At 43.1% G+C, this 26,260-nt stretch overlaps 1 protein-coding gene across 3 annotated transcripts in view; it reads right to left on the reverse strand.

Annotated features, from left to right (window-relative positions):
- Positions 1-720: 720 nt before the first annotated feature.
- Positions 721-26,260, reverse strand: part of SCUBE3 (signal peptide, CUB domain and EGF like domain containing 3) — a 71,774-nt gene continuing 46,234 nt past the window's right edge. For 2 of the 3 annotated variants that reach the window (XM_069971444.1, XM_069971443.1), the window contains 14 exons: positions 25,507-25,623; positions 24,096-24,218; positions 23,870-23,986; positions 23,151-23,237; positions 20,000-20,113; positions 19,666-19,818; positions 18,335-18,538; positions 16,453-16,614; positions 14,323-14,490; positions 13,986-14,147; positions 9,801-9,998; positions 5,824-5,976; positions 5,651-5,730; positions 721-3,651 (listed from right to left, as the gene is read on the reverse strand). In XM_069971444.1, the coding sequence (XP_069827545.1) occupies positions 3,502-3,651; positions 5,651-5,730; positions 5,824-5,976; positions 9,801-9,998; positions 13,986-14,147; positions 14,323-14,490; positions 16,453-16,614; positions 18,335-18,538; positions 19,666-19,818; positions 20,000-20,113; positions 23,151-23,237; positions 23,870-23,986; positions 24,096-24,218; positions 25,507-25,623 (1,988 nt within the window). In that variant the 3' untranslated portion in view covers positions 721-3,501. Of the gene's footprint in view, positions 3,652-5,650; positions 5,731-5,823; positions 5,977-9,800; positions 9,999-13,956; positions 14,148-14,322; positions 14,491-16,452; positions 16,615-18,334; positions 18,539-19,665; positions 19,819-19,999; positions 20,114-23,150; positions 23,238-23,869; positions 23,987-24,095; positions 24,219-25,506; positions 25,624-26,260 lie in introns of those variants that run through there. The other variant, XM_069971445.1, reaches the window with a different exon arrangement.

The following is a 26,260-nucleotide window of genomic DNA, read 5'->3' on the forward strand; positions in this document are numbered from 1 at the left end:
TTCACTGTTGCACTCTCTATTACATAGTAACCACAAACGTGTAAAGTGCAGACACACCACACAACCCAATCATCTTGTATCTGACACAGAAGTTGCTGCACCACCACTTCCTGCTGACAAAGCCGCCCAATGGCATGTAGGGCTGTCTCTAAACACAGCATATAAGGGGACAGGTTACATCTTATAGTCATCTACGGTATTCAACGTGCTGGGGCTTGAAACATACAGGGTCTGAATCAGGACCAGAAGGGATGTTTTCCCTTTGAGGGAAACATCCCTTTTTTGGTTACAGTGTTATACAAAAGCATTTGATGCACCCCTACATGCTTGCAAAACCTCAGACTCCCTATCGCCCTCGCAACAAGCTAATCACCCGCACAGTTGCTTGTGATCTGGAAACTGACAGCATAGATACAGTATATACATATTATATAGGCACAGTATATCCTACATACATATTTGTGCTGTCAGTTTACATGGCTGCACGAATGATACAAGGATTGTTCGTGCAGCCCGTCTGCTCGATTTGTCGTACCGTATAAAAGCCTGTAAATCGTAAGGAACCCTTACTCCTGTTTGTCTGTATGGGTTAGTGATATCTCAAAAATATCTTCGTCCAGTAACCTGAATTGGACATAGTAACAAACTTGTGAACTTTTTCGGAATAAATAAGCTATTTTACAGTAAGCAAAATGTACTCAAAATAAATGCGTCCAACTCTTAAGTGCAAACAACTTTATTTATACAATATAAAATATTTAGAGTAGAAAATGTAGGTGACTTGTGAATAAAACCGCCATATCTGGTACATACTCCTGTCTCATAGTTACTCTGCCTCTTCAACATTGTACTAATAGCCTTTATCCCTTTATGACCCATACTTGCCTCATCACCTACAACAAGTCGATTTAATTAGCTTTCATCATGCGTCGTCTTCTAAGAAGTCTTATGGTATAACCCTCTAATATGTAAAATATTGCAGAGAGAAGCATGAAAGCTATATAGACAAATGATGACAACTATAAACAATGCATAAAGAATAGATAAGCTGTCAGTGTTCAGTATAAATCGGCAATAGGCAGGGTCTGTGAAATTTGAAGGGACACGGGGCTCTTTCCGTAATCAGGTGGGTTACCCACAGCCATGCAGAGTTTGGCCACAGGGACTACTTCACTTTAATACTTGTACTGTATGTTATTCCAACAGGAATAACAAAGGGTTTTTTGTTGCGAGAACAGAACTGCTTATGGTTCCCTTTACACCTTTGACTATTTTCGGCCATACCTGCCATTCCTATGGGGTTGTCTAAAATGACCCCAGACAGATTATGTTGGTGGCGATAGGGGTTGCACGTGATAGCAAATCATGACCGCCCCCTTTGTTCTGAGAGAGATAAGCCTCAGGGAAGAGCTCTCTGACTGCAGCCTATCGCTCCCCATAGAGAACATAGGATTGCAGAACGTTCCTGTCTATGGGGAGGACTGGCGGCAGGTGGGAGAGAGAACTGACAGACGGATGATCGCTTAGCTATCAGTTATTGAAGGTGCATAGGGGCCTTTACTGCTAACACTGACACCTGATGGGCCCCAATAGGGTTTGTTGGAATCAAATTTAGAACCATGACCCATATGATGGATCTGTTTTCAAAGGATGGAGAGAGCTGTAATGAGATCAATCAGCATTTACCTAATACCGTCGTGAATGTACTATGTTTTGGTTGACAGAAGAATAAAGGGTCTTAGATGTAATCATCTTCTCACAGGTTTGGGTTTTTCGCTTGGGATATCCTTGGGATAGGCCATGAATATGAGATCAGTGGTGGTCCGACTCCTCCCGACGACTGAAGTAGTTGAGCTGCAATACCTGGTAGAGCCACCACCATGTACAATGCCTAAGAATAGGATATCAATATAAAAGTCCGGGAAGAATCCTTTAAGATTTTCAGAAGTGTGTGGATTTTGAACCAGTTTTATGGCAAATTAAATGCAGGTTTTCAAGAGACTCTACTCAGTAGGACAGAGAATATATCATAGTTCACAGGCTGGAGTTTGTAGATCCTTCAGGCTGTCAAAGTTAACTTGCGCCAAATGTAGCGGACATTTTTTCTTGTGTTTTTGTTGGTCACAGCTGTACAACATCTTTCTCAATGTCTATGAATACAACGTTGTCTTACAGAAGTCACGCGTATGCATGACATGTCAAGGGCGGCACAAAGTCTGCGCCTATTTTAGAACAAATTTTTTGGAGGACAATTTTTTTAGAACGCGTCCACATGAAGAAAGAGGCCTCTGTGCTCCGACAAGGTTCAAATATATTTTTTTTCTGGTTAACAATAAAGGCATTAATCGCAATACTTTTGTCTTTTGTTTTTAATATTTTTTTTCTGTAAAAATAATGGAAACCTTTATGTGACATTATTAAAAAAAACATGTCACAGAATGAATCCTCAGTGGCAATATTGATAAATTTGTTGAGTTGATTCAAAGGCCAAACCTAATTCCATCAGAAGAAATTCAAGGGCTTCTGACTCATATTTCTTAGTCTCTAAAACTATACAATTACATTAGGCATTTGAGCACAGAACCATTATGGGCTAAGAAAGTGAAGATTTGCTACCAATTTTGTACATTCTTAAAGGGGAACTCCAGTTAAAAAAAAAGATTAAACCCTGTTCAATCCCCACCCATAATCTAAGCTTGTGTGTCATCAGTTTCTATTACATGAACTGGGCCATTTGTCTGCAGCACATCCTAACTCCACTCCGTCTCCACTCCTCTGTCCTCCCCCTTCCTTCTGGTCACATGATCTCAGTCTGATCTGTTGCCAGGTGGCTTAAGCTATAACAATCATCTGTAACCCCGCCCCCCACTGACATCACACAGTGATCACCTGGCCAAGGGCAGGGAAACAACAGCCTCTTCTGAGTAGTATAGGGGAAAGGAGACCCCGTGGTTTCAACTCTCTCTAATCTATCTATGTAGATGGATAGATATCATGTTTACTGTGCAAAGCAGAAGCAGATGGATCCAGTGGTGGACGGATACTACAAGACAAGGCAGCTGGTTCTGAGGTACAGTGCATGCTGGGAGATGTAATTTCCCAGCCGGTGCCATAATGTAAAACTAAGGTAATTTGTAAAAGTTTGAATCCGGGACTAGGAGCAGCATAGACAAGTGGGAAAGGTGGAGTTCCCCTATAAGGTTGCCTTTGTGCACATACTGTAGCAATTTAAGTCTAGTGTAAAAAAACACTACACATTAGGACTTTTCTATGTGAAGTTTGTAGTATCCCAAGATCTTATGTAGGATACCTAGTTACACTCTCGGCATGGCTGGTGGAGATTTGCCGCCTATTTAGCAGTCAAGCTCAAGACTTTGTCTTTGATATTTATAGACTGCAGGTTTTTTGGAGCTCAGTTTGGATTGCAATCATCTTTACATACATTGCGGTGGTGTATTTCTGGCTAAGTCCTATGATTGCAAGACTTTTCCGAAATTTCTTTTATTTGTAAGGCCGTAAGAAGGCAGACACTTTAGATCGCAAGAGTTTGATGAAAGACCGAGGTAGCATCTCTTTGTGTTTCTCGGTGTATTTGAAGTAATTTTGAGGGTGTGCAAGGACCTCAAAAAAAGCTTTAATCAGTTTCTTATCCTGAAAAAAATAAGATAATTCTGTAAATATGACATCTAATAAAACATAAGCATCGACCATTATCAGACAATACCCTTAGATACTTAGAACTGTTAGACCAAGTTCACATTGCACTTGTACCTATCCGGTTGTCGTTAGAAAGCAATAGGTGTGTACCTGCTGTACTACCGAACCAGCTTGACTTTAGGCCATGCATGAGAGTCTAAGTACTAAGTCTTAGTACTAAGTCTTAGATGAACCGATTTTTAACGATAAACATTTATCGTTAACCCGAAATCGTTCACCATATTACACAGAACAATAGTCATTAGTTACAATTGTTACTATGATTCTTTACTCCATCTGATCCCAGCAAATGGAGCAATGTGATATCACACTGAACCGTTAGCGAACAAATGCCGAATTATTTTTTTTTTATCACCTGCCTTCACACAAAACGATTATCGTTGAGATCCTAACGATGTAACAATAATTCACGCGATAATCGCCCCGGTAATAGGGCCCTACATTTGTTCGCTCATCATTCACTTATCGTGCAGTGTAATTCCAAATTGTTCCTTCATTTGTTGGGATCAGATGGAGTAAACGATCATAGTAACAATCGTAACTAACGACTATAGCTCTGTATGAACAATTTCAGGGAGCTCTAAAAATTCCTTTGCTCTAAAAATTCCTTTGTCTAATAGGACCCTTGGGGGTAGATTAATCAAACTGGGTAAAGTAGAATTGGCTCAGCAGTTGCACCTAGCAACCAATCAGATTACACCTTTTATTTTCCAAGGAGTCTGTGAAGAATGATGCCTATCATGGGGGACACTAGGGGAGATGCCTACCACTGGGGACACTAGGGGAGATGCCTACCATGGGGGACACTAGGGTAGATGTCTACCATGGGGGACACTAGGAGAGATGCCTACCATGGGGGACACTAGGGGAGATGCCTACCACTGGGGACACTAGGGGAGATGCCTACCATGGAGGGATACACGGGGAGATGCCTACCATGGAGGGATACTAGGGGAGATGCCTACAACGGGGGACACTAGGGGAGATGCCTACAACGGGGGACACTAGGGGAGATGCCTACCATGGGGGACACTAGGGGAGATGCCTACCATGGGAGACGCCTACCATGGGGGACACTAGGGGAGATGCCTACCACTGGGGACACTAGGGGAGATGCCTACCACGGGGGACACTAGGGGAGATGCCTACCACGGGGGACACTAGGGGAGATGCCTACCATGGGGGACACTAGGGAAGATGCCTACCATGGAGGGATACTAGGGGAGATGCCTACCACGGGGGACACTAGGGGAGATGCCTACCATGGGGGACACTAGGGGAGATGCCTACGATGGGAGACACCTACCATGGGGGACACTAGGGGAGATGCCTACCATGGGAGACACTAGGGGAGATGCCTACCATGGGAGACAGTAGGGTAGATGCCTACCATGGGGGACACTAGGGGAGATGCCTACCATGGGGGACACTAGGGGAGATGCCTACCACGGGGGACACTAGGGGAGATGCCTACCATGGGGCAAAACGCCTTTATGTACATGACACCTAGAAAATATCATTTACCAGCTATGGCATAAAATCCTGCAAAGTAACTGTATAAATTGTATCAGTGCCTTGAAGCAGACTAGGAAATATTGGATTCCTAAGGCAACTGTAAGTTCAGATAATGTAATATTGTTTTGTGTCATCATATCTGCGATTGGTTGGTGTACCTGTTATGGCTATGTTCACACAATGTCTTTTTTTGTCTGGTTTGCGGACGTTTTTCTTTGGACAGCTGTCATTTTCACACCAAAAACACAGCCGTTTCATGCAAATGACAGCCGTACTTTGCATAAAACGGACGCGTTTTGGCACCAAAATCACGGGCGTCCAAAAGTATCATCAGGTACAATAAGTGGCTAAAGACGTATGGTGTTCTAATAACTTTTTCCAGAGTGGTATAATACAGTATAGCTATACAGGATGTTACCTTCAAAATTTCTTGGTGGTTTTCTGAAGAATATAATCTTCCATCCCGTACAATGTCCTCAACTAATTGTTCATAATCCTCTAAAGCAAACAAGAACAATGGCTGAATTTTAATGTATACAACAAATGAATAATTAAAAAAGATGTCCACTTTCTTCTATCCCATTTTCTTACCATCATATGTCACATATGGCACTTGGAAACCACGAGCACTGTTTATTTCATTGCTTTTAAAGTGGACCCAGAGTTTGCGTGAGCGTGCTGTGAAGGCGATTGGTCGTTCATACGTCTGGCATGTCTCATAGGTGGTAATGGAGGAAGGAGAAGCTATATAAAGGAATAGCATATTAACGAGAAATATAATATTATATATATATAATAAAGTACCAATTGTACTTTGTAATGACACTTAATTTTTCCATAAAATATGCTGCGAAACCGGAAAAAAATATTTGCGCAGTGAAATCTACGCTGTTCGCCTTGTGGTAAAACTGATTTGTTATCTATGTTCCTCAAGTCAGTACTATTGCAACGATAGGCAACTTATATAATTTTTATTTTATTTTACTGTTTTCAAATTTTTTTTACATAATAATAATATATAAAAATAATAAAATAAATACATAAATGTGCTTAATATTGCTCTATTCTGATACTTATAACTTTTTTATTGTTTGGTCTATTTGAGGTGTCATTTTTTGTGCCACGATCTATACGTTTTATCGGTATCTCACTTATGCATATTTAACTTTTGATTACTTTTTATTTACTTTTTTCTAGATGTGATGTGACCAAAAATTAGCAACTTTGCACTCTGGCAAGTTTTTGCGCTCACATCATTTACCGTGTGAGATCAGGAATGCAATAATTAAATTTTCTGGTGATTTCACATGCAAAGATAATATATATGTTTATACATTTTAATTTTTTTTATTTAATTATTAGGAAAATGGGGTTGATTTAAACTTTAGTTATGGGATTGGATTTTTTAATGAAAAAAATAAACAAACTTTTTTTTACATTTATTTTTAGCCCCCCAGGGGACTTCTATGAGCAATAACATGATTGCTTATAGCGATCAATGCAATACCTATGTACTGCATTTTAATAAACAGAAAAAAACAGCCCTCAAGACACCATGAACAGGCTCCTATAGTTTAATCACACATGATAAAAACTAATATAACAAAAAATAAAATAAATCCACAGGGCCCTTGTGGAAAAGGTGATTAAATCATCAGTAGCTAAAATACAAATTATGATCTCCATGTAGAGCTCTATATGAAAATACAGCAACAAATAAAACTAGTGTTCATCCAGTCTTGCCAGAGCTGTCAGTGCTGTTAGGATGTGAAGCACTAGGGATTTGTGATAGTTCTGCACAGGCCCTGGGCAACAAAAGTTTCATAAGCAAACAAACCCAATGTCTGACAAGGTTTTAGATGTGACATATGCACACAAAAAGCTCCAAACGTGTTTCAAGGATCTCTCCTTTTCCTCAGTGACATATGTGCCATATGCCACAAATGTCACTGAGTAAAAGGAGAGATCTTTGAAACGCGTCTGACACTTTTTATATGCATATGCAAAAGAACACTGCAGAGACACCATCACGTGTCTTGACGTTAGTGAACTAGCCAGACCTTCCTCCGGGAAGGAACAACCAAGCCAAGGAATGTCTCTAATTAAAGAAACCACCTAAGCAAGGTATCCATCCACAGACAGCTGTTTCGGGGGGTTTTGCCCCTCATCACAGTGTGGAGTAGGTTTCTGGCTAGTGGGAGCAATGACTAGTAAGTGCATGCAAAAGGATGCTGGTTGACGTCAGGGAGATCAACCAAAACACGGCAGTGACACCATCATGTGTCTCAACATATCCATCCACAAACAGCTGTTTCGGGGGGTTTGCCCCTCATCAGTGTGGAGTAGATTTCTGGCTAGTGGGAGCAATGACTAGTAAGTGCATGCAAAAGGACGCTGGTTGACCTCAGGGAGATCAACCAAAACACCGCAGAGACACCATCACGTGTCTTAACGTCAGTGTATTCTAGAACATTGCCCCCTGGGAAATCAAATATGCAAAAGAACACTGCAGAGACACCATCACATGTCTCAACGTCAGTGAACTAGCTAGTCCTTCCCTCTGGTAAGGAACAACCAAGCCAAAGGCGTTCTCCAGTCAAGGAAACCACCTCAGCAAGGTATCCATCCACAGACATATGTTTCGGGGTTTTTGCCCCTCATCAGTGTGGAGTAGGTTTCTGGCTAGTGGGAGCAATGACTAGTAAGTGCATGCAAAAGGACGCTGGTTGACCTCAGGGAGATCAACCAAAACACCGCAGAGACACCAATGTCCTTAATTGGACATATTCCTTGGCTTGGTGGTTCCTTCCCGGAGGAAGGTCTGGCTAGTTCACGGACGTCGAGACACGTGATGGTGTCTCTGCAGTGTTCTTTTGCATATTTGATTTCCCAGGGGGCAATGTTTTAGAATACACTGATGTTGAGACACGTGATGGTGTCTCTGCGGTGTTTTGGTTGATCTCCCTGAGGTCAACCAGCGTCCTTTTGTGTGCATATCACATCTGTGCATATCACATATGTGTCACATCTAAAACCTTGTCTGACATCCACCCTGTAAACTACAGATCTCCTCTGAACTTTAAACACAGCTGCAGGGGGCCCCATGTGATGTCACTAATCTTCCAGACTCACAGTGAGGCATCAGAGCCTCTCTGATCTCCTGGGCTCAGGACTGGGACACCAGCCAGGAGGAGGAGGAGAACAGGTGACAGCCACAGCTACAGGAGTGGTGAGAGGTGTCTATACACCAATATTCTTTCTAAACTTGATACTGCATCTCTCCTTGTGAAGATCCACTAAATACTACAAGTGCAGCAACATCATCCAGTCTGTGCTGCATGAACTCATCCAGCATATTGTCTGCACTGCTATTGCAATGTATACATTCCTCCTTGTGGGACTGGAGAGACATTGCTACTATACATAACACATTTATTGCTACATATACTGCTCTCTGATACAGACAGTGTAAGCCACAGACGAGGCTTGCAGGGCTGGGCAGACATTAGGTTTGTTTGTTGATGAAACTTTTAAAGCTACAACTTGTTAGTGCAGCCCATAGTCTGTGCAGAACTATCCCACATCCCCAGTGCTGCACATCCTAACAGCACTGAGAGACAGGATGAACACTGGCATTTTAACACAGAGAGGCCCTGTGGATTTATTTTATTTTTTGATATATTAGTTTTTATCATGTGTGATTAAACTGTAAGAGCCTGTTCATGGTGTCTTGAGGGCTGTTTTTTTCTGTTTATGATAGTGCTTCTCTCTATGCATCTTTTAGGGTGTGCATTTTACCTTGTTACCTCGACACCAGTATATGTTAGCTGTTAGTGAGTTACACTCTTTCCTTTTTGTGTAATAAGTACTGCATTGATCTGTGCTCGATTGCTTCAGGCTCCTCCAGACAGCATGAAACAATCAACGAGATGGGGATAGCGGTGAAAGCCAGAAGACGACCCGGGCAGTAAGTATGACCGATCAGCTCGCTAGCAAGCTGATTCCCACCATCGGACCACCATTCAATGCTTTTAGAAGCCATTTAAATGTAGCTGTCATTTTTGACAGCGGCATCTAAATGGTTTAATAGCAGCACAGAGTGATCACTCCATGCAGCTATTAAAGGGGTAGTGCAGCGGTAAATCAGCATCATCAGCCGCTGAGCCGCGATTGGCCGAGCACAGTTATGCTCAGCCAATCGCGGCTGAGCAGCTGATGACGCGGCAGAAGGCAGCCGGCACTCGGGAAGATCGGAGGTGTTCGGGTCGGCAGGCCGAAGATAACGTTTGGCACAAGATGGCGGACGGGCGCGACACGGATCAGGTAATGTATAATGCACTACACTTCCGGGTACACGGGTGGGGGTGGTGGGACACGGGGAAGGGGGGCGTTTACAGACATAACATACATTACAAAGTTGTATAACTTTGTAATGTGTGTTATTCTGTGAATAATTTTTTACCGCCGCACTACCCCTTTAACGGCTCCCCCTCCCCCCAGCTAATAGTCCATAAAGGGTTAAAATATATTTTATACATGATCAGAGAGAGGCATTCTTGATCATTTACCATTTTTGCGCATTACAAGGAGGTCTCCACACTCGTCTTCAGAGGGTAAGAAGATCTCTGGAACCACTAGTAGAATTTTACGTTTGGACGGAGGGCTGATATTCCATGTGCATTCCACATTAGAAGGGTAGTTCCCTGGATAATTAGGTGACTCTAAAAAGCCAGTATATTCTCCTAGTTCTCCGCCACAGTGCCGGTCTGCAAAAAGAATACAAGATTGAGAAAGTTTTACAAGGGAAACATAAAGAAAAGTTATCAGAATGCTGTCATGTAACTGTTCTATGGAACACTTCTGACATGTAGCAGTGACACCTCAGAAGTTCTGTGTCCCCAGACCCCGACAAATCACTGGAATAAAAAGATTATATTGGCAACTTTAATTGGATTATATTTGAGCTTAGATGATATGTGAGGATAAGGTTGCAGTGGCTGGAGATAAAGCTATTAGACAAGGATTTTACTCTTCAGGGGCTCTTAAAGGGTACTACAGCAAAAAAAAAAATCCTTTAAATCAACAGTCAGAAAATTGCTGTATTTTTTCCCTTAATAAGACTGCATCAGCACTGTGCCCCTTCATTAGGGAAGGAGTCAGGGTGGTCTGGCAGTGTCGGACCACCCTGTCTCCTGAATATAAGACACAGATACTTTTTAACAAGATATTTTCTTGCTAAAGTGCATCTTATAAAAGGAAGCATATGGTGTATAGATTTGTAAATTACTTCTATTTAAAAATCTGAAATTTTCCGGTATTTATCAGCTGCTGTATGTCCTGCAGGAAGTGGTGTATTCTTTCTAGTCTGACACAGTGCTCTCTGCTGCCACCTCTGTCCATGTCAGGAACTGTCCAGAGCAGTAGCAAATTTCCATAGAAAACCTCTCCTGCTCTGGAAAGTTCCTGACATGGACAAAGGTGACAGCAGAGAGCACTGTATCAGACTGGAAAGAACATAACTTCCTTAAAGCGACTCTGTACCCAAAAGCTTTTAATCCAAGATCTGTCCTGGGGTCCGTTCGACAGGTAATGCAGTTATTGTCCTAAAAAAAAACAACTTTTAAACTTGCAGCCCGTGCCAAACGGGAGTATCTGTGCCCTAACTTTGCACCACCCCTCCGTCCCTCCTCCCCACCCTCTTTATCATTAGGAATACCACTGGAACATTTTCTCCATGCTGAACATGTGCTTAATGATCCAGCCCATGTGCTGGGCTGACACAGCTGATGAATAGGAGACAATCTGCCTGGAGCATTCCTAATAATGAGGAGGACGGGGAGGGGGGGCAGAGAGGTTGGGCAAGCCTAATGCATACGCAATGCCAGTTTAAAAGTTGTCTTTTAGGACAATAACTGCATCATCTGCCGAACGGACCCCAGTACAGATCTACAAGTGGTTTGGGAGGGTCAGATTGTGGGTTCAGAGTCACTTTAAGTCCTAGAAGACTTGAGATTTTTAAGTAGAAGTAATTTACCAATCTATATATTTTTCTGACAATATTTGAGCTGAAAGAAACATTTTTTTACTGGAATACCCCTTTAATTACTGTAATACATTCAAGCTGCAGGAGCCAAACAGTAATACATTTTGTAATAAATCCCAAAATCCTAAATACAATTTTTTTTTTAAGCCAAACCTACATGCAAAAAATGACCCCAGAAGGTGTTTATAGAGTTTCCCCGCATTTTAGAATGAACAGAACATGCAGTGTTAATTCAGCCCAACTTGCAATCATTATTTAATACTGGAACCAGTGGCGTAGCAACCGCGAGGCCCCCCCCTTGGGGGTTGTAGTGGTATGATGATGATGATGGAACAAAAGGATGATGTTGGTGTAGTGGTATGATGAAGAAACAAGAGGATGATGAGGGGTGTAGTGGTATGATGATGATGGAACAAGAGGATGATGGGGGTGTAGTGGTATGATGATGGAACAAGAGGATGATGAGGATGTAGTGGTATGATGATGAAGGAACAAGAGGATGATGGGGGTGTAGTGGTATGATGATGATGGAACAAGAGGATGATGAGGGGTGTAGCGGTATGATGATGGAACAAGATGATGATAGGGATGTAGTGGTATGATGATGATGATGATGGAACAAGAGGTTAATGGGGGTGTAGTGGTATGATGATGGAACAAGAGGATGATGAGGGTGTAGTGGTATGATGATGGAACAAGAGGATGATGAGGGGTGTAGTGGTATGATGATGGAACAAGAGGATGATGAGGGTGTAGTGGTATGATGATGGAACAAGAGGATGATGGGGGTGTAGTGGTATGATGATGGAACAAGAGGATGATGAGGGTGTAGTGGTATGATGATGGAACAAGAGGATGATGGGGGTATAGTGGTATGATGATGATGGAACAAGAGGATGATGGGGGGTGTAGTGGTATGATGATGGAACAAGAGGATGATGAGGGGTGTAGCGGTATGATGATGGAACAAGAGGATGATAGGGATGTAGTGGTATGATGATGATGGAACAAGAGGATGATGGGGGTGTAGTGGTATGATGATGGAACAAGAGGATGATGAGGGTGTAGTGGTATGATGTTGGAACAAGAGGATGATGGGGGTGTAATGGTATGATGATGGAACAAGAGGATGATGAGGGGTGTAGTGGTATGATGATGGAACAAGAGGATGATGAGGGATGTAGTGGTATGATGATGGAACAAGAGGATGATGAGGGGTGTAGTGGTATGATGATGGAACAAGAGGATGATAGGGATGTAGTGGTATGATGATGTAGTGGTATGATGATGATGATGGAACAAGAGGATGATGGGGGTGTAGTGGTATGATGATGATGATGAAGGAACAAGAGGATGATGAGGGGTGTAGTGGTATGATGATGAAACAAGAGGATGATGGGGGGTGTAGTGGTATGATGATGAAGGAACACGAGGATGATGAGGGGTGTAGTGGTATGATGATGAAAGGGCAGGAGGATGAAGGGGTAGTAGTATTATGGTGGAGGTGGTTGTAGTATGATTATGGAGGGGCAGGAGGAGGGGACAACATGGGGGGCATCTATAATAGGGACAACACAGGGGGCTATCTATAAGGGGGAAACATTGGGGGCCATCTATAAGGTGGACTACACGGGGGGGTGTATACAATAGGGGATATGTACTATTAGGGTGATCACATAGTGTAAGGGCTACCTACTAAATGAGGGTGTAGAGGGGCCAGTACAGATGTGCAGTGTGTAGAGAGATGAGGATGGTGAGGAGTGAGGAGTCTAATATGTCTGTCTGGCAGATTCTGTGGATTCGTGGCTCCAAAAAGTTCTCATAATGGCCCAGGGCAGATGGAGAAGATGAAAAGGGAAGAACTCCGATCAGAGAAGACGTCCCCTGTGAGTCACCTGATATAACTACACTGTAATGTATATGGTGTATAGAGCCTGTGTACAGTGCGTCCACCTCTATATGACTGTATGAAGTGATATTGGTCTATGTACAGAGGATTTTATTCAGTAGCAGCGGTGGTGTTAGTCAGTATGTGGTAGTGTTAATCAGTAGCAGCGGTGGTGTTAGTCAGTATGTGGTGGTATTAGTCAATAGCAGCGGTGGTGTTAGTCAGTATGTGGTGGTGTCAATCAGTAGCAGCGGTGGTGTTAGTCAGTATGTGGTGGTATTAGTCAATAGCAGCGGTGGTGTTAGTCAGTATGTGGTAGTGTTCATCAGTAGCAGCGGTGGTGTTAGTCAGTATGTGGTGGTATTAGTCAATAGCAGCGGTGGTGTTATTTAGTATGTGGTAAGGGGGGGGGGGGGGCCAGCTCTCACTTTACAAAACTTAAAGGGGTTTTCCAGGCATCAGACTGATGAGCTAACCACAGGGTAGGTAGGGTGCTATTTACTGTGTAGTGTGAGCGCCAAACAGCTGAATGGGGGGATGGGGTGCGGGGTTTTGGTGCCCCACCGATCAGTCTTATTTTGTCTGTAATAACTCTTTAAAGGATCTGCTGCTTACACATTTGTGCCAGATTCCACAAATCGCCTTCACCGAGTGAGGACACTATGATATAATGTACATTGCTATAATGTTCTGGCTGATCAGTGTATTAAATTATTACGATGAAGGTTTTGTAGTCCCTTCCCCATTATCTCCTTTGTTGAGGTACATCTCCTTTTTTATCCACCCCCATGACCTTCTTGCTGTCCCGCTATGTCCCCTCACTCTTGCACTGGGCGACACTGGTGGAGCCGTCAAAGTCCGTGCTGGAATTTCCAGGACATGCAATACAGAAGTTCTGCCGGAATTCTGGCTGGTAAAAGCCAATCAAACAGCGAATACACCGATGTAACGTTGTGTTATAATAATGGCCTGGTGAACATTGAACTGAAGGAGAAGAAAGAAAGAAATTATTCTAAGGCATATCACAAGAGAAAAGATAAAAAAAAAAATCATATCAAATTACAAACTCATAATAAAGATGATCAATTGATTTATGTAAAAAAAAGGCAGAAAATTAATGGAATCACAGAGTGTTATTGTATGTTTGGTGACTTCTTACCCTTAGTCTCACAGTCTTGGAAAGATGTGGCTCCTTCATGTTTGGTGTTCAGTCCACCTCCACAAGAGATGCATTGAGTCCGTCCTGCTTCTGTTTGGTACATCCCACGTGGACACAATTGACATGGTTTATACCCATCTGGAGAGAACTGTCCTGGAGAACACTGACCTGCATATAAAACATTTTACAGTTTTCTTAAAGGGGAACCATCAGTAGGGTAGACGAATCTAACCTGCTGATATGTGCCTAGTGCACAGGAGACGCCGAGGATGCAGGTATGTCTTTTACCTTACTCCTTGGTGCTGTGTTTCCTCCATGGTCCGCTAAGACTGTTAGGCCCACCCCCATAGTGCTTATCTGGCCCAGCTCCATTGATTATCATTAGAAGGGGCGGGCTGGCCGGGGGCGGATCAGCACTATGGGGGTGCCCCAGTGCTCCTAATGGTCTTAAGGGACCAAGGAGGAAACGACTAATTGCCCAGGATGAAGGTAAGAGACATACCATCATCCTTGGTGTCTCCTGCACAATAAGGACATATCAGCAGGTTAGAGTCATCTGACCTGCTAATAGTTCCCCTTTAAGGCCGTGTCAAACAACAGTCAATGTCGGCCGGATGAACTTCACTTGACTTTAATTGGAATGCGGGCACATTCGGGTTTGCCCGCACTCCAGTTTACTAACATAGTTCACAGTGTAAAGTACGGACAGGATCACAGACTAAAATAGACCTATCAATTATTTTCTGCAGCTGTAGAGAACAACTGCCCTAGTGTATACAGCGTGTATCAACTACAGCCGCTGTTACGTATACTGGTATGGAATTAAGCAGTGCTCATAAACAACGGCCGTTGTTTAACAACCAAATAGAGTGTGTGAAGATAGCCTAAGCTTGTAATGAGAAGACATAAACGACGGTCGTAGATGAGTGAACTGAACTTCACCAACCTACGGGTCTCCAGTGTCCCTTGTCAGCTTGTTTTTTGTAGGTTTTCTTATTACAGCCCGTTTTTGTTCCAGTGTTGCAGCTTGATATGAAAACTAGCAACATTGGAATGAAAACATCCCGTTGTAAGTAAATATACACAAAACATTTTGGTAGGGTAGAAGGCATTAGACGTTATCCCCGAGTATGATAGTTGACAATATGTTGTCCCCTTTGGCCCAGTCTACTCCCTCAGTTCAGCTCAGAGGATAGGCCATGCAGTGGTCCTCAGCTAGCCTCCTTGTCCTCTGGTCAGTCAAACTGTTGCAGGTACCCTCTTAGTACAGACTATTCAGGCAGTGGCTCCCAATGTCTTCCAGTCCACTGGCTTGTCTCACTACGGCATATGCAGCAGGTGTCTCTGGCACCATATAAAGCCTCACTTTGCTTCCTCTATGCTCTCTCTTACAAACCTTATATGCTCTTCTATTGTTCTCTCTCTACACAGTACAACATCATGCACCAACATATTGCTCCTTGAGTATCTCTGGATGGACCTGGACTAATACTGGCCTCCTCCTATCTATGGGAATCAATAACACCCATAAGAGGAAAACTACCATCATGTCTCATTGTTAAAGGAGAAGTCCGGCGAATTTTTTTTTATCAAAGTATTGTATTGCCCTCCAAAAGTTATACAAATCACCAATATACTTTTATTACGGGAAATGCACATAAAGCGCTTTTTTCCCTGCACTTACTACTGCATCAAGGCTTCACTTCCTGGTGATGTCACGACCCGACTCCCAGAGCTGTGCGGGCTGTGGCTGCTGGAAAGGATGATGGCAGAGGGATGCTCAATGTCTCTCCAGTGCCCTGTGTCCCTCAGTGTCCCCCTGCCATCATCCTCTCCAGCAGCCCGCACATCTCTGGATAAAATAGTGATGTCACGACCAGACTCCCAGAGATGAGTCGGGTCGTGACATCACTATTTTATCCAGCCAGTGAAGCCTTGATGCAGTAGTAAGTGCAAGGAAAAAGCACTTTATAAGCATTTCCTGTAATAAGTGTATATTGGTAATTTGTATAACTTTTGGGGGGCAATAAACTACTTTAATACATTTTTTGCTGGACTTCTCCTTTAAGTAATAGCTATATTACAGTAACTACTGGAATTGATGAGACTTCTTTCATTCTTTTCTGTTACCTCCACATGCTGATAACGTGGTTGCTCCTACTGGACCGCTGGCTTCAGCTCCGGGACACAGGTCACACAACAGTTGTCCCTCTTTCTCTTGATAGGTACCTTGGGGACAGGGTTGACATTGATCCATTTGCCCATGGTAGTATGTGCCTGGAGGGCAGCTAGCTGAGATACAGGTAGACAGGGTAATGTAAAGTAAATGCATGGACAATAACACACAGCATACCAAAGTTACTAACTATAATAAAGTTTTCATTATAAACTAAAGTTTATACAACGCACAAAAGGGCCTATAGTCCTATACTAGGACCATGGGCTTAAGAAAGATTGTGGAATCGAAAGGTCACACAATGATGGGTGAATAAAGCACATTTTTATTTAACTTAAATCTACATATTCTTTAGTCCTATACTAGTTTCAAATGAAAGACCAAGGCAGAGCAGCATTGGTGCATAGTGTACAATAGTGCCCTCTGCAGGATTATTTTGGCGCACCCCATCCTCTGTTTTCTAAATGAAAACAAAGAGGTAAAAGGAGGTTAACTCCAGTGATCCCATAAAAATAAAACGCACATAAAGCATATAGGTGCACTGACCAATCCCCCACTGTTTGTTTGACACCTTTTCCACTTGTCTATGCTGCTCCTAGCCCCAGATTCACACTTTTAGAAATGATCCCAGTTTTACATTATGGCACCCTGGCGGGAAACTACATCTCATGCACTGCACCTCAGAACCAACTGCTGGGTACCCGTCCCTGTCTTGTAGTATCTGCCCGCCACTGGCTCAATCTACTTCACACAATAAACACAGTGAGGGAGATTTATCAAACTGGTGTAAAATAGAATTGGCTCAGTTGCCCCTACCAACCAATCAGATTTCACTTTTCTTTCCTCACAGATTCTTCGGAAAATGAAAGGAGGAACTGATTGGTTGCTAGGAGCAACTGAGCCAGTTCTACTTTACACCAGTTTGATAAATCCCCCCCCCCTTTCTATCTATCTATATATAGAGATTAGAGAGAGATGTAACAACAGTGTCGCCTTTCCCTTATACTACTCAGGAGAGGTTGTTGTTTCCCCACCCATGGCCAGGTGATCACTGTGTGATATCAGTGGTGGGTGGATGACAGATGAAGTGTTGCCTAGCAGCAAAAAAAAGAGATCATGTGACCTCTGTCTCAGAAGGGAGGGGGAGGACAAAGAGGTAGAGACAGAGTGGAGCAGTGACTATAGAAAACAGCTGAATGATAAAGGGCTATAACAAATGTCTGAAGGATAAAGGACTATAATAAAGGGCATACCTCCTTATTACAACAAAAACATAAATTAAAATATTGACAAGAGTATTTGTAATTAAAGGGAACCTGTCACCCCCCGTACCGGGGTGACAGGCTCCCGACCCCCGTTAGAGACCCCTATACTTACCTCATCCCGCCGGGTCCCGCTTCTGGATTCGGTCGGGTCCCGGAGATCTCAGCCGCTGCAGCCCGGCGCGCGCGCTGAGAGATGAGTCCAACACCCATAGAGAATGACAGGAGAGTCCAGCGCTCTGTCAGCGCGCGCGCCGGGCTGCAGCGGCTGAGATCTCCGGGACCCGACCGAATCCAGAAGCGGGACCCGGCGGGATGAGGTAAGTATAGGGGTCTCTAACGGGGGGTCGGGAGCCCGGGGGGTGACAGGTTCCCTTTAATATAAATATCATGCATGCGAGCAGGGCTCTAACTCCTCAGGTATGGATAATTAATGTAGATCTCTGTCATGTCTATTTTTGTCTATGTATGTACCCCCTGAATTGTAAAGTGCTGCGGAAACTGTTGGCGCTATATGAATAAAAATTATTATTAATATACATTCAGTATAGCATAGGATTTTGAGCATGCTTACCACATTTGCCCCACATGCGCTGTTGACCAGGCAGACAGTTTTCAGCTTTTTCTGTTCCTGTGACTCCTTTCTGGGCCACCTCATACTCCATAGAGGCTAATCGGATTACAAATCGCTCCTGATTAATAGACTTCCTCAAAGATTTTAATATGGACTTAATCTTTCGTTCCAGGCGCTGACGGAGACATGTTATTCCACAGTTTGCTGAAAAAGAAAGGTTAGCAATCTGGTACTTATTAAGGTGTTACACTTCATAAAAAGCTGTATAAAACACAAGAAGGAAGCAGAGTAGGGGTAAGATAATAACCTAGCGCCAGCTATTGTCTTTGGATAATCCCTTTAAACTGACAGCATCATAGGGATCCATCATAGAGATCTCTGATGCTCTCAGTTTGGGTGACTGGATTTGCTGTTAGGATGGGAAATCCAGGCGGCAATACAGATTCAGAAATGCCCTCATATAATATTTGCGTAGAACCTGCCTTACTTGGATAAATACATTTAACACAGTAACTACATGAACCATTGCAGTTTGTTTCATGGGTCAGGAAATGGAGACTCTAAGCTAACAGGATCTGACTGTTAAAGGGGTATTCCACTCAAACATAACTTTTGCCCATGGTGAGACTAACAATTCCTTCCATACGTGTTTTTATCTATTCAGTGTCCTTCCCCCAGTTCTGAGCTGGCGCTTTCTGCTGAAAACACAAAAATCTGTGCGTAAACCTTTCTCTCCTCCTCCTGCTCCCCCCCTCCTTTCTGAGACAGCTGATGTAAACAAGTCCCTTACTGGCTTTATCTGCAACATTGTAGCTTCTTTGTAATGCTGGGAAGTGTATTCTGAGGTCAAGTTGCTGTTAAACTCAGTGTCATTATCCCTCCCAGCATTACAAAGAAGCTACAAAGTTGCAGGTAAAGCCAGTTAGGGACTTGTTTACATCAGCCGTCTCAGAAGGGGAGGGGGAGAGGGAGTTGGAGAGAAAGGCTCACATACAGATTTCTGTGTCTTCAGCAGAAAGCAGCAGCTCAGAACTGGGAGAAGGAGACTGAATAACAAGTAAGAAATTAATTGTTAGTCTCACCATTGGCAGCAACATATCAAAAGTTATGTTTGAGTGGAATACCCCTTTAACCCTTCATCAACACTAGACCACTAAAATTGGTGATCCCTCCCCTGCCTTAGGCCACCAGCGAAGCGGTGTTTTCAGTTGACCATAGATGTATCTTATAGGCAGGTTAGTCTTATAGTATATACGGTTATATTAGTGTAATATAGTTATAGTAGTATGACATAGTATCTTATACACAATAAACTAGTGACACGTCATTACCTGTGGCCTCATCCACCTTGACTTCTGCTTCGAGTTCTAGAGAGATTCTTGTAACTTCCTTATTTAGTACAGACCGTGAGCTGCGACCTCGAGCTTTCCAAGAAGAGTCACACTTCAAATGGATATAGGTTAGCTGACAGTCTGAACATGGAGCTAGGACACCAGAGAAGAAGACACATTTAAAGGGGGGGCTAAAACAGAGGATAAACCTATTTGTTTTTTCCATGCCTCCCTGATATATTGCTCCTGTTCTAATATTCATTCTTGCTATTTTCCCCACCATTCCTTCTCATCCTCTCTTCCTACCACTTTTCTCCTTCTCCATTTCTCATACTTCCATGTCTTGCGTTTTCCTCCCCTCTTGCTGATCTGCCGCGCAGTCGCAGGCCACATCGGGAATCCTTGAGTTTGAAGGATGCTTTCTGTTTAACAGGGGGCACCATAGTCTCTAATAACAACAAAAAAATAAAAATAGAACTGCTGCAAAATTCTAGTTTTAGCAGAGGTATCTTTGGTACAAGAAAACAACAAACAAGTCAGATATTGTAAACTTAATAAATTAATCATTATAAGTTTTTTATAAGTTTTTTTATGTGTTTTTATAGATCTTACAGAGTTTGGGACAAGCCAGCAGGTTTCTTTCCATGTCCTGTATGTCAAAGCAATGCTAATTCTCCTTAGGGTGCCTTCACACGTACCGTATCGTTGTGTATTTATCGCTGCAAGTTTCTCGCACATAAATCCACAGTGATACTGATTGCTATCAAGTCAATGTATGTGTATTCTCACTGCATGTTTGCTGCGATTTTTACATGTGAGTTTTGATTTTCATATGATTTTCACAGGAGAGTTCAACACCACAAAAAACGCAGCTACTCTGATGCAAGTTTTGTGCGAGAAATAAGCAGCGATACAGTACGTGTGAAGGCACCCTTAAAGAGAACCAATCACGGAAGATTTTTTTTTTTTTTTTATTCCTTAATTCTATTTACATTACTTTTTTATTAATATTTGTAAATAGAATTAATGAATTTGATGTCCGCGTTTTTAATTTATTCATGTCTCTCTTCACTGTCACGCGCCGGCTCTTTTCAAAAGAGCCGGCGCGTGACAGGAAGCTCCCGGCATGCAGAGCGGCAGGAAGAGCTCCCATGAGCCCTTGCCCGCCGCTCTGTAAATACACAGCGATCTCGCGCTATACAGCGCGAGATCGCTGTGTATATCTGTCCTAATTAAACCTATTAGTTTTCTCATGAAGATACAGACTGCATTTGCAGTCTGTATCTTATACTTTACCTAATCCTATGTAGCAGTGTAGTAAGCCGGGCGCCATCTTGATGACTGGAACGCACCGCTGGAACGCAAATGACGTCATCAAGATGGCGCCCGGCATTACTGCACCGCTACAAAGGAGTAGGTAAAGTATAAGATACAGACTGCACAGGCAGTCTGTATCTTTATAAGTAGACCTTATGGAGATACAGACTGCCTTTGCAGTCTGTATCTTATACTTTACCTAATCCTGTATAGCGGTGCAGTATTCCCGGGCACCGCCATCTTCATGACGTCAGTTGCGTTCCACTGCTGGAACGCACCGCTGGAACGCAAGTGACGTCATCAAGATGGCGGCACCCAGCAATACTTACACTACTATACAGGATTGGGTACAGTATAAGATACAGACTGTAAATGCAGTCTGTATCTTCAGGAATAGACTTAGGGAGAGAGAAACTTTTATTATAGGGACAGTTAATTTTAGGTGATTGCTTCTCTTTAAGGACAGTCCCTCATGAAGACATGTGGAGACTTAAAGTGACACTGTCACCCCTTTTTTGCATTGTGACTTCTCTACACAGGTGTAAAGGGTAAATTTAGCAGTTTTCATACCTTATTTTATATCATAGGGGTGGGGCCTATGCACCGATGATGTCATGGGGGCAGGGCTAACTGTGGTGTTGTGGGTGGGGATAAGTGGCGCTTTGTCGTTAAGCCCCGCCCAGATAGCACAATCCGCAGATGATAAAGGATCCCTTTTTACTGGAACAAGCACCATGATGTATGATATAAAATAAGGTATGAAAACTGCTAAATGTACCCTTTACCCCTCTATAGAGAAGTCATAGTGCAAAAAGGGGGGTGACAGTGTCACTTTAAAGTGACTCTGTAGCGGCACCTAGCTGCCCTTAAACTGCCAACACCGCGTTGTAGAGCTCCTCACTTCATGCCCAGTTTGGGGTTCGGTCTGTCTCCTGATGCTGGTATTTAGAAGAAAAATGACCCGTATATATGCGGCAGGGTGGGCAGTCAAACTGACGTGGCCTAGGGAATTAGTGCCTTAGGCCTGCAACGCCCCTCTCACTGCCCTTCTGAAATTGAAGGGAGGCGGGGAGAGAGGCACCGCAGGCCCGGGGCACTGATGCTCTAGGCCACGCCAGTTTGTTTGCCCACCTTGCTACTCTTCTATGATAAAAGTTGTTTTTCTTCTAAATGCTCCACAATGCAGTGCCGGCAGTTCAGGGGCGGCATTGCTTTAAAGGCCAGTCCTGCTCTAATGGGAATTTATTCCTGCTCTACTAGTAACACCTAAAGCTACACTACTAAGAAATATGTTTAAAGGGGTATTCCGGTCAGGTAAAATACATGTTGATCACCCTTCTGGACACTTACAATTCCTTCCACACTTGTTATTTTTTTAATTATTCTCCTTCCCCCAGTTCTGAGCTGCTGCTTTCTGCTGAAGACACTGAAAACAGTTCATGTAAACAGTCTTTCAGGACAGCTGTCTCTGAACTCTGTAATGCTAGAAGGTTTAATCTGAGGTCAAGTTGCTGGTGGTCTTACACTGTTTAAATGAAGAAGGGAGGGGGAAGAGGGGGTTCAGAGAGAACAGCTCACACACAGTTTTCTGTGTCTTCAGCAGAAAGCAGCAGCTTAGAACTGGGGGAAGGGGCTGAAAAGGAAATTACATTTATGGAATGAATTGTTAGTATTTTATTTGAGGAGAATACACCTTTAGGCTGGGTTCACACTACGTATATTTCAGTCAGTATTGTGGTCCTCAGATTGCAACCAAAACCAGGAGTTGATTAAAAACACAGAAAGGCTCTGTTCACACAATTTTGAAATTGAGTGGATGGCCGCCATTTAATGGCAAATATTTGCTGTTATTTTAGAACAACGGCTGTTATATTGAAATAATGGCCGTTATTTACTGTTATATGGCGGCCATCCACTCAATTTCAACATTGTGTGAACAGATCCTTTCTGTGTTTTTAATCCACTCCTGGTTTTGGTTGCAATACCGACTGAAATATACGTAGTGTGAACGTAGCCTTAAACACCGCTTCACCCTATGATTCAATGTAGATTGTGATCTCAAAACAACATGGTAAAGAAATCAGATAGAGCTGGAGGTCTGTCCTCAGATGTCAAATATTTAAACATATTTTTACATTTCTTCTACTAGCCAACTAAAAGGACATTACCAATACAATGCTGGCTTGTGTTCTTAGAGTTGACACCAGGTCTGACTGCTGGGGTCCCACAGCTAAACATGTAACTGCTGTCCGAATCTGTGGGAAAGACAAAAAGACTAAAATACACTGCATATAGAAAAAAGGCAATGACAGCATGTTTCTAAAGACAAACATAAACATAGTTGGGGGGTTTAACAAACTGGTGTAAATTAGAACTGGCCCAGTTGCCCCTAGCAACCAATCAGATTCCACCTTTCATTCCTCACAGATTGTTTGGAAAATGAAAGTGGAATCTGACTGGTTGCTAGGGGCACAGAGACAGGTCCGCGCTGGGCAGAGACTTCTCCCGGCTTGTTCTCACGAACACTCAGACGCAGGCCAGTAAAAACTTTTGACATGGTCTTTATTATTATGCCTCACCTACATAAACACAGTTTTCAACAATTTGAGCAATTTTCTTTACCATTATAAGGCCACTTTGGATGTCACTGTTAAGAGGTCGGTATCAAAGTCACTCTTAAAGGGATAGTTCATAAGTTGTCTTAAAGGGACGGCACCAAAGTTGCTCTTAAAGGGATGGCAACACAGTTGCCCGTAAAGGGACGGTGCCAAAGTTGCTCTTAAAGGGTTAAAATTTCTCTTATAGAGAAGTCACTGTTAAAGGGGCGCTCTTTTCAAGCACTATGTATTTTCTTCTGGAAATGCACATCAAGTTTTGGGATTATTACCTGGCTGTAGCAAAGTCTTTGAGCTGCATGTGAGAGAGCAGGTATCTTTCTTCCCATTGCGATTGCACGCTAAAGAAGCACGAGATGGCGGCCCAGGGGTTGCACACTTCATCAACTCTAAATGGGAAAGATATCAGCTCTACAGAATCATTATGTATTTGAATAACTACAGTATATGCTATATTGTATAGTAAGTAGCCATCTTGTTTTTTTCATTATCACTTACCTATGCAGTCTTTTCGGTTCCAATGTAGTTTAAAACCAGCCGGACAAGTACACTCAAAGCCTCCTGGGAAGTTGGTACAGCCAAATCTGCATCCACCTTTGTTAATACTGCACTCATCGATATCTACGGAATAGTAATGGGAAGAACTGTACAGTTTATGGCTTCGGCTAAGTATCATTATTTCAATGCTTGTTCAAAAATGTATTCTAAACTTCAAAACTTTATTGATGTTCACACACACTCAAAATGACGGCCATTTTCATTTTACGGTACGTTAAAATAATGACCGTTATTTGCTGTTAAAAGAGAAGTTTAGCAAAAATTTTAAATAAAAAATATTGTATTGCCCCGCAAAATCACTACTATACACTTATTACGGGAAATGCTTATAAAGTGCTTTTTTCCCTGCACTTACTACTGCATCAAGGCTTCACTTCCTGGATAACATGGTGATGTCACTTCCTGGATAAAATGGTGATGTCACAACCCGACTCCCAGAGCTGTGGTGGCTGTGGCTGCTGGAGAGGATGATGGAAGAGGGATGCTCAGTGTCCCTCCAGTGCCCTGTGTCCCTCAGTGTCCCCCTGCCATCATCTTCTCCATCAGCCACAGTCCACACAGCTCTGAGTGGGTCGAGAGTCGGGTCGTGATATCACCATTTTATCCAGGAAGTGACATCACACACAACATCTTGTTAGCCAGGAAATGAAGCCTTGATGCAGTAGTAAGTGGAGGGAAAAAAAGATCTTTGTGTGCATTTTCTATATTGGTGATTTGTATAACTTTTGGGGGGCAATACAAAAAATTTTCTCTGGACTTCTCCTTTAACAGGAACCAATCAGGATGATTGTGCTCATATGGTTCCCAGCTGCACAGTATATATCTACTGTGCAGCTCGCGTACCAGCCGTGGCTGCAGCAGTAGCTTTACAAAGGGTTTTATTACACCACATGAGGCCGGGAGAGGGGCGGCAACTAGTCATCTGGGTGAGGAGCTCCCTGTGACTAGTCATAGCTCTCTGCCTGTCAGCACACAACATGGGGAGGACGGACAAGCAGAGAGACCCGTTCGTGGCCAGTCATCCCCCACAGAGCATGCTGACAGGCAAAGAGCCGTGACTAGTCACAGGGAACTCCCCGCCCAGATGAATTGTTGCTGCGCCTCTCCTGGCCACACGTGGTGTAATAAAACATTGTTTTCCCCCATGTAAAGCTACTGCTGTGGCTGGTAAATGCTCCACAAGCTGCACAGTAGATCTATACTGTGATGCAGGGAACCATGTCAGCAGAGTTTTTTGGCCACGCATTATTTGTCACATTTGTAATATTAAATCATTACATTATTGGTGTGCCTCATAGTATAGTTGATTCCATACATCTGCTACCAACTAGTAAAAAGGAACGTGTTGTACCTCCACAGTGTGTGATCCCATATAGAGCATAGCCCTTGTGACACAAACAGTGGAAGCTGCCAGGAGAGTTGACACAGATGTGATCACAGGTTCGATCGAAGGAGCACTCATCAATATCTGTGAGGGGTAAAAGAGAGAAGTGTTTTAACGTCTGTAGGTGATATAGACCCATGTATGGGGATTTACTGAAGACATTTCATATGCTAGTCTAAAGGAAGTGACAAGTTTATTAAAGGGAAACTCCAGTTATGAAAGATATAACCCTGTTTAATCCCCACCGATAATCTAAGCTTGTGTGGAATGGGTTTCTATTACATGAATTGGTCTGTTTGTCTGCAGCACATGTTGACTCTTACCCTGAAGCTGCTAAAAAGCCTCACTGCCTGATCCACTCTGTCTCCACTCCTCCCCCTCCCTTCTGAGACAGACGTCACATGATCTCTGTCCCTTCTGTTGCCAGACAAGCTATAACACCTTGTCTGTAACCCTGCCCACCACTGGCATCACAAAGTGATCACCTGGTCAGGGGGTAGGGAAATAACAGCGTCTCCTGAGTAGTATAGGGGAAAGGAGACACAGTTGTTTCATCTCTCACTCTAATCTATATATGTAGGTTGATAGATGATAGATAGATAGAGACTTATTTTGTAAATTAAGAATTACATTAATTCTTCCTTTTAATTGGGCACAATCCTTATTCTTGGTCTTGTGAGCAGAATATAGCGGAAGACTTCCGCTCCCCGGTGCTTGGGAC

The sequence above is a fragment of the Dendropsophus ebraccatus genome, chromosome 5 (assembly GCF_027789765.1).
Source record: "Dendropsophus ebraccatus isolate aDenEbr1 chromosome 5, aDenEbr1.pat, whole genome shotgun sequence".
Taxonomy (NCBI): Eukaryota; Metazoa; Chordata; class Amphibia; order Anura; family Hylidae; genus Dendropsophus; species Dendropsophus ebraccatus.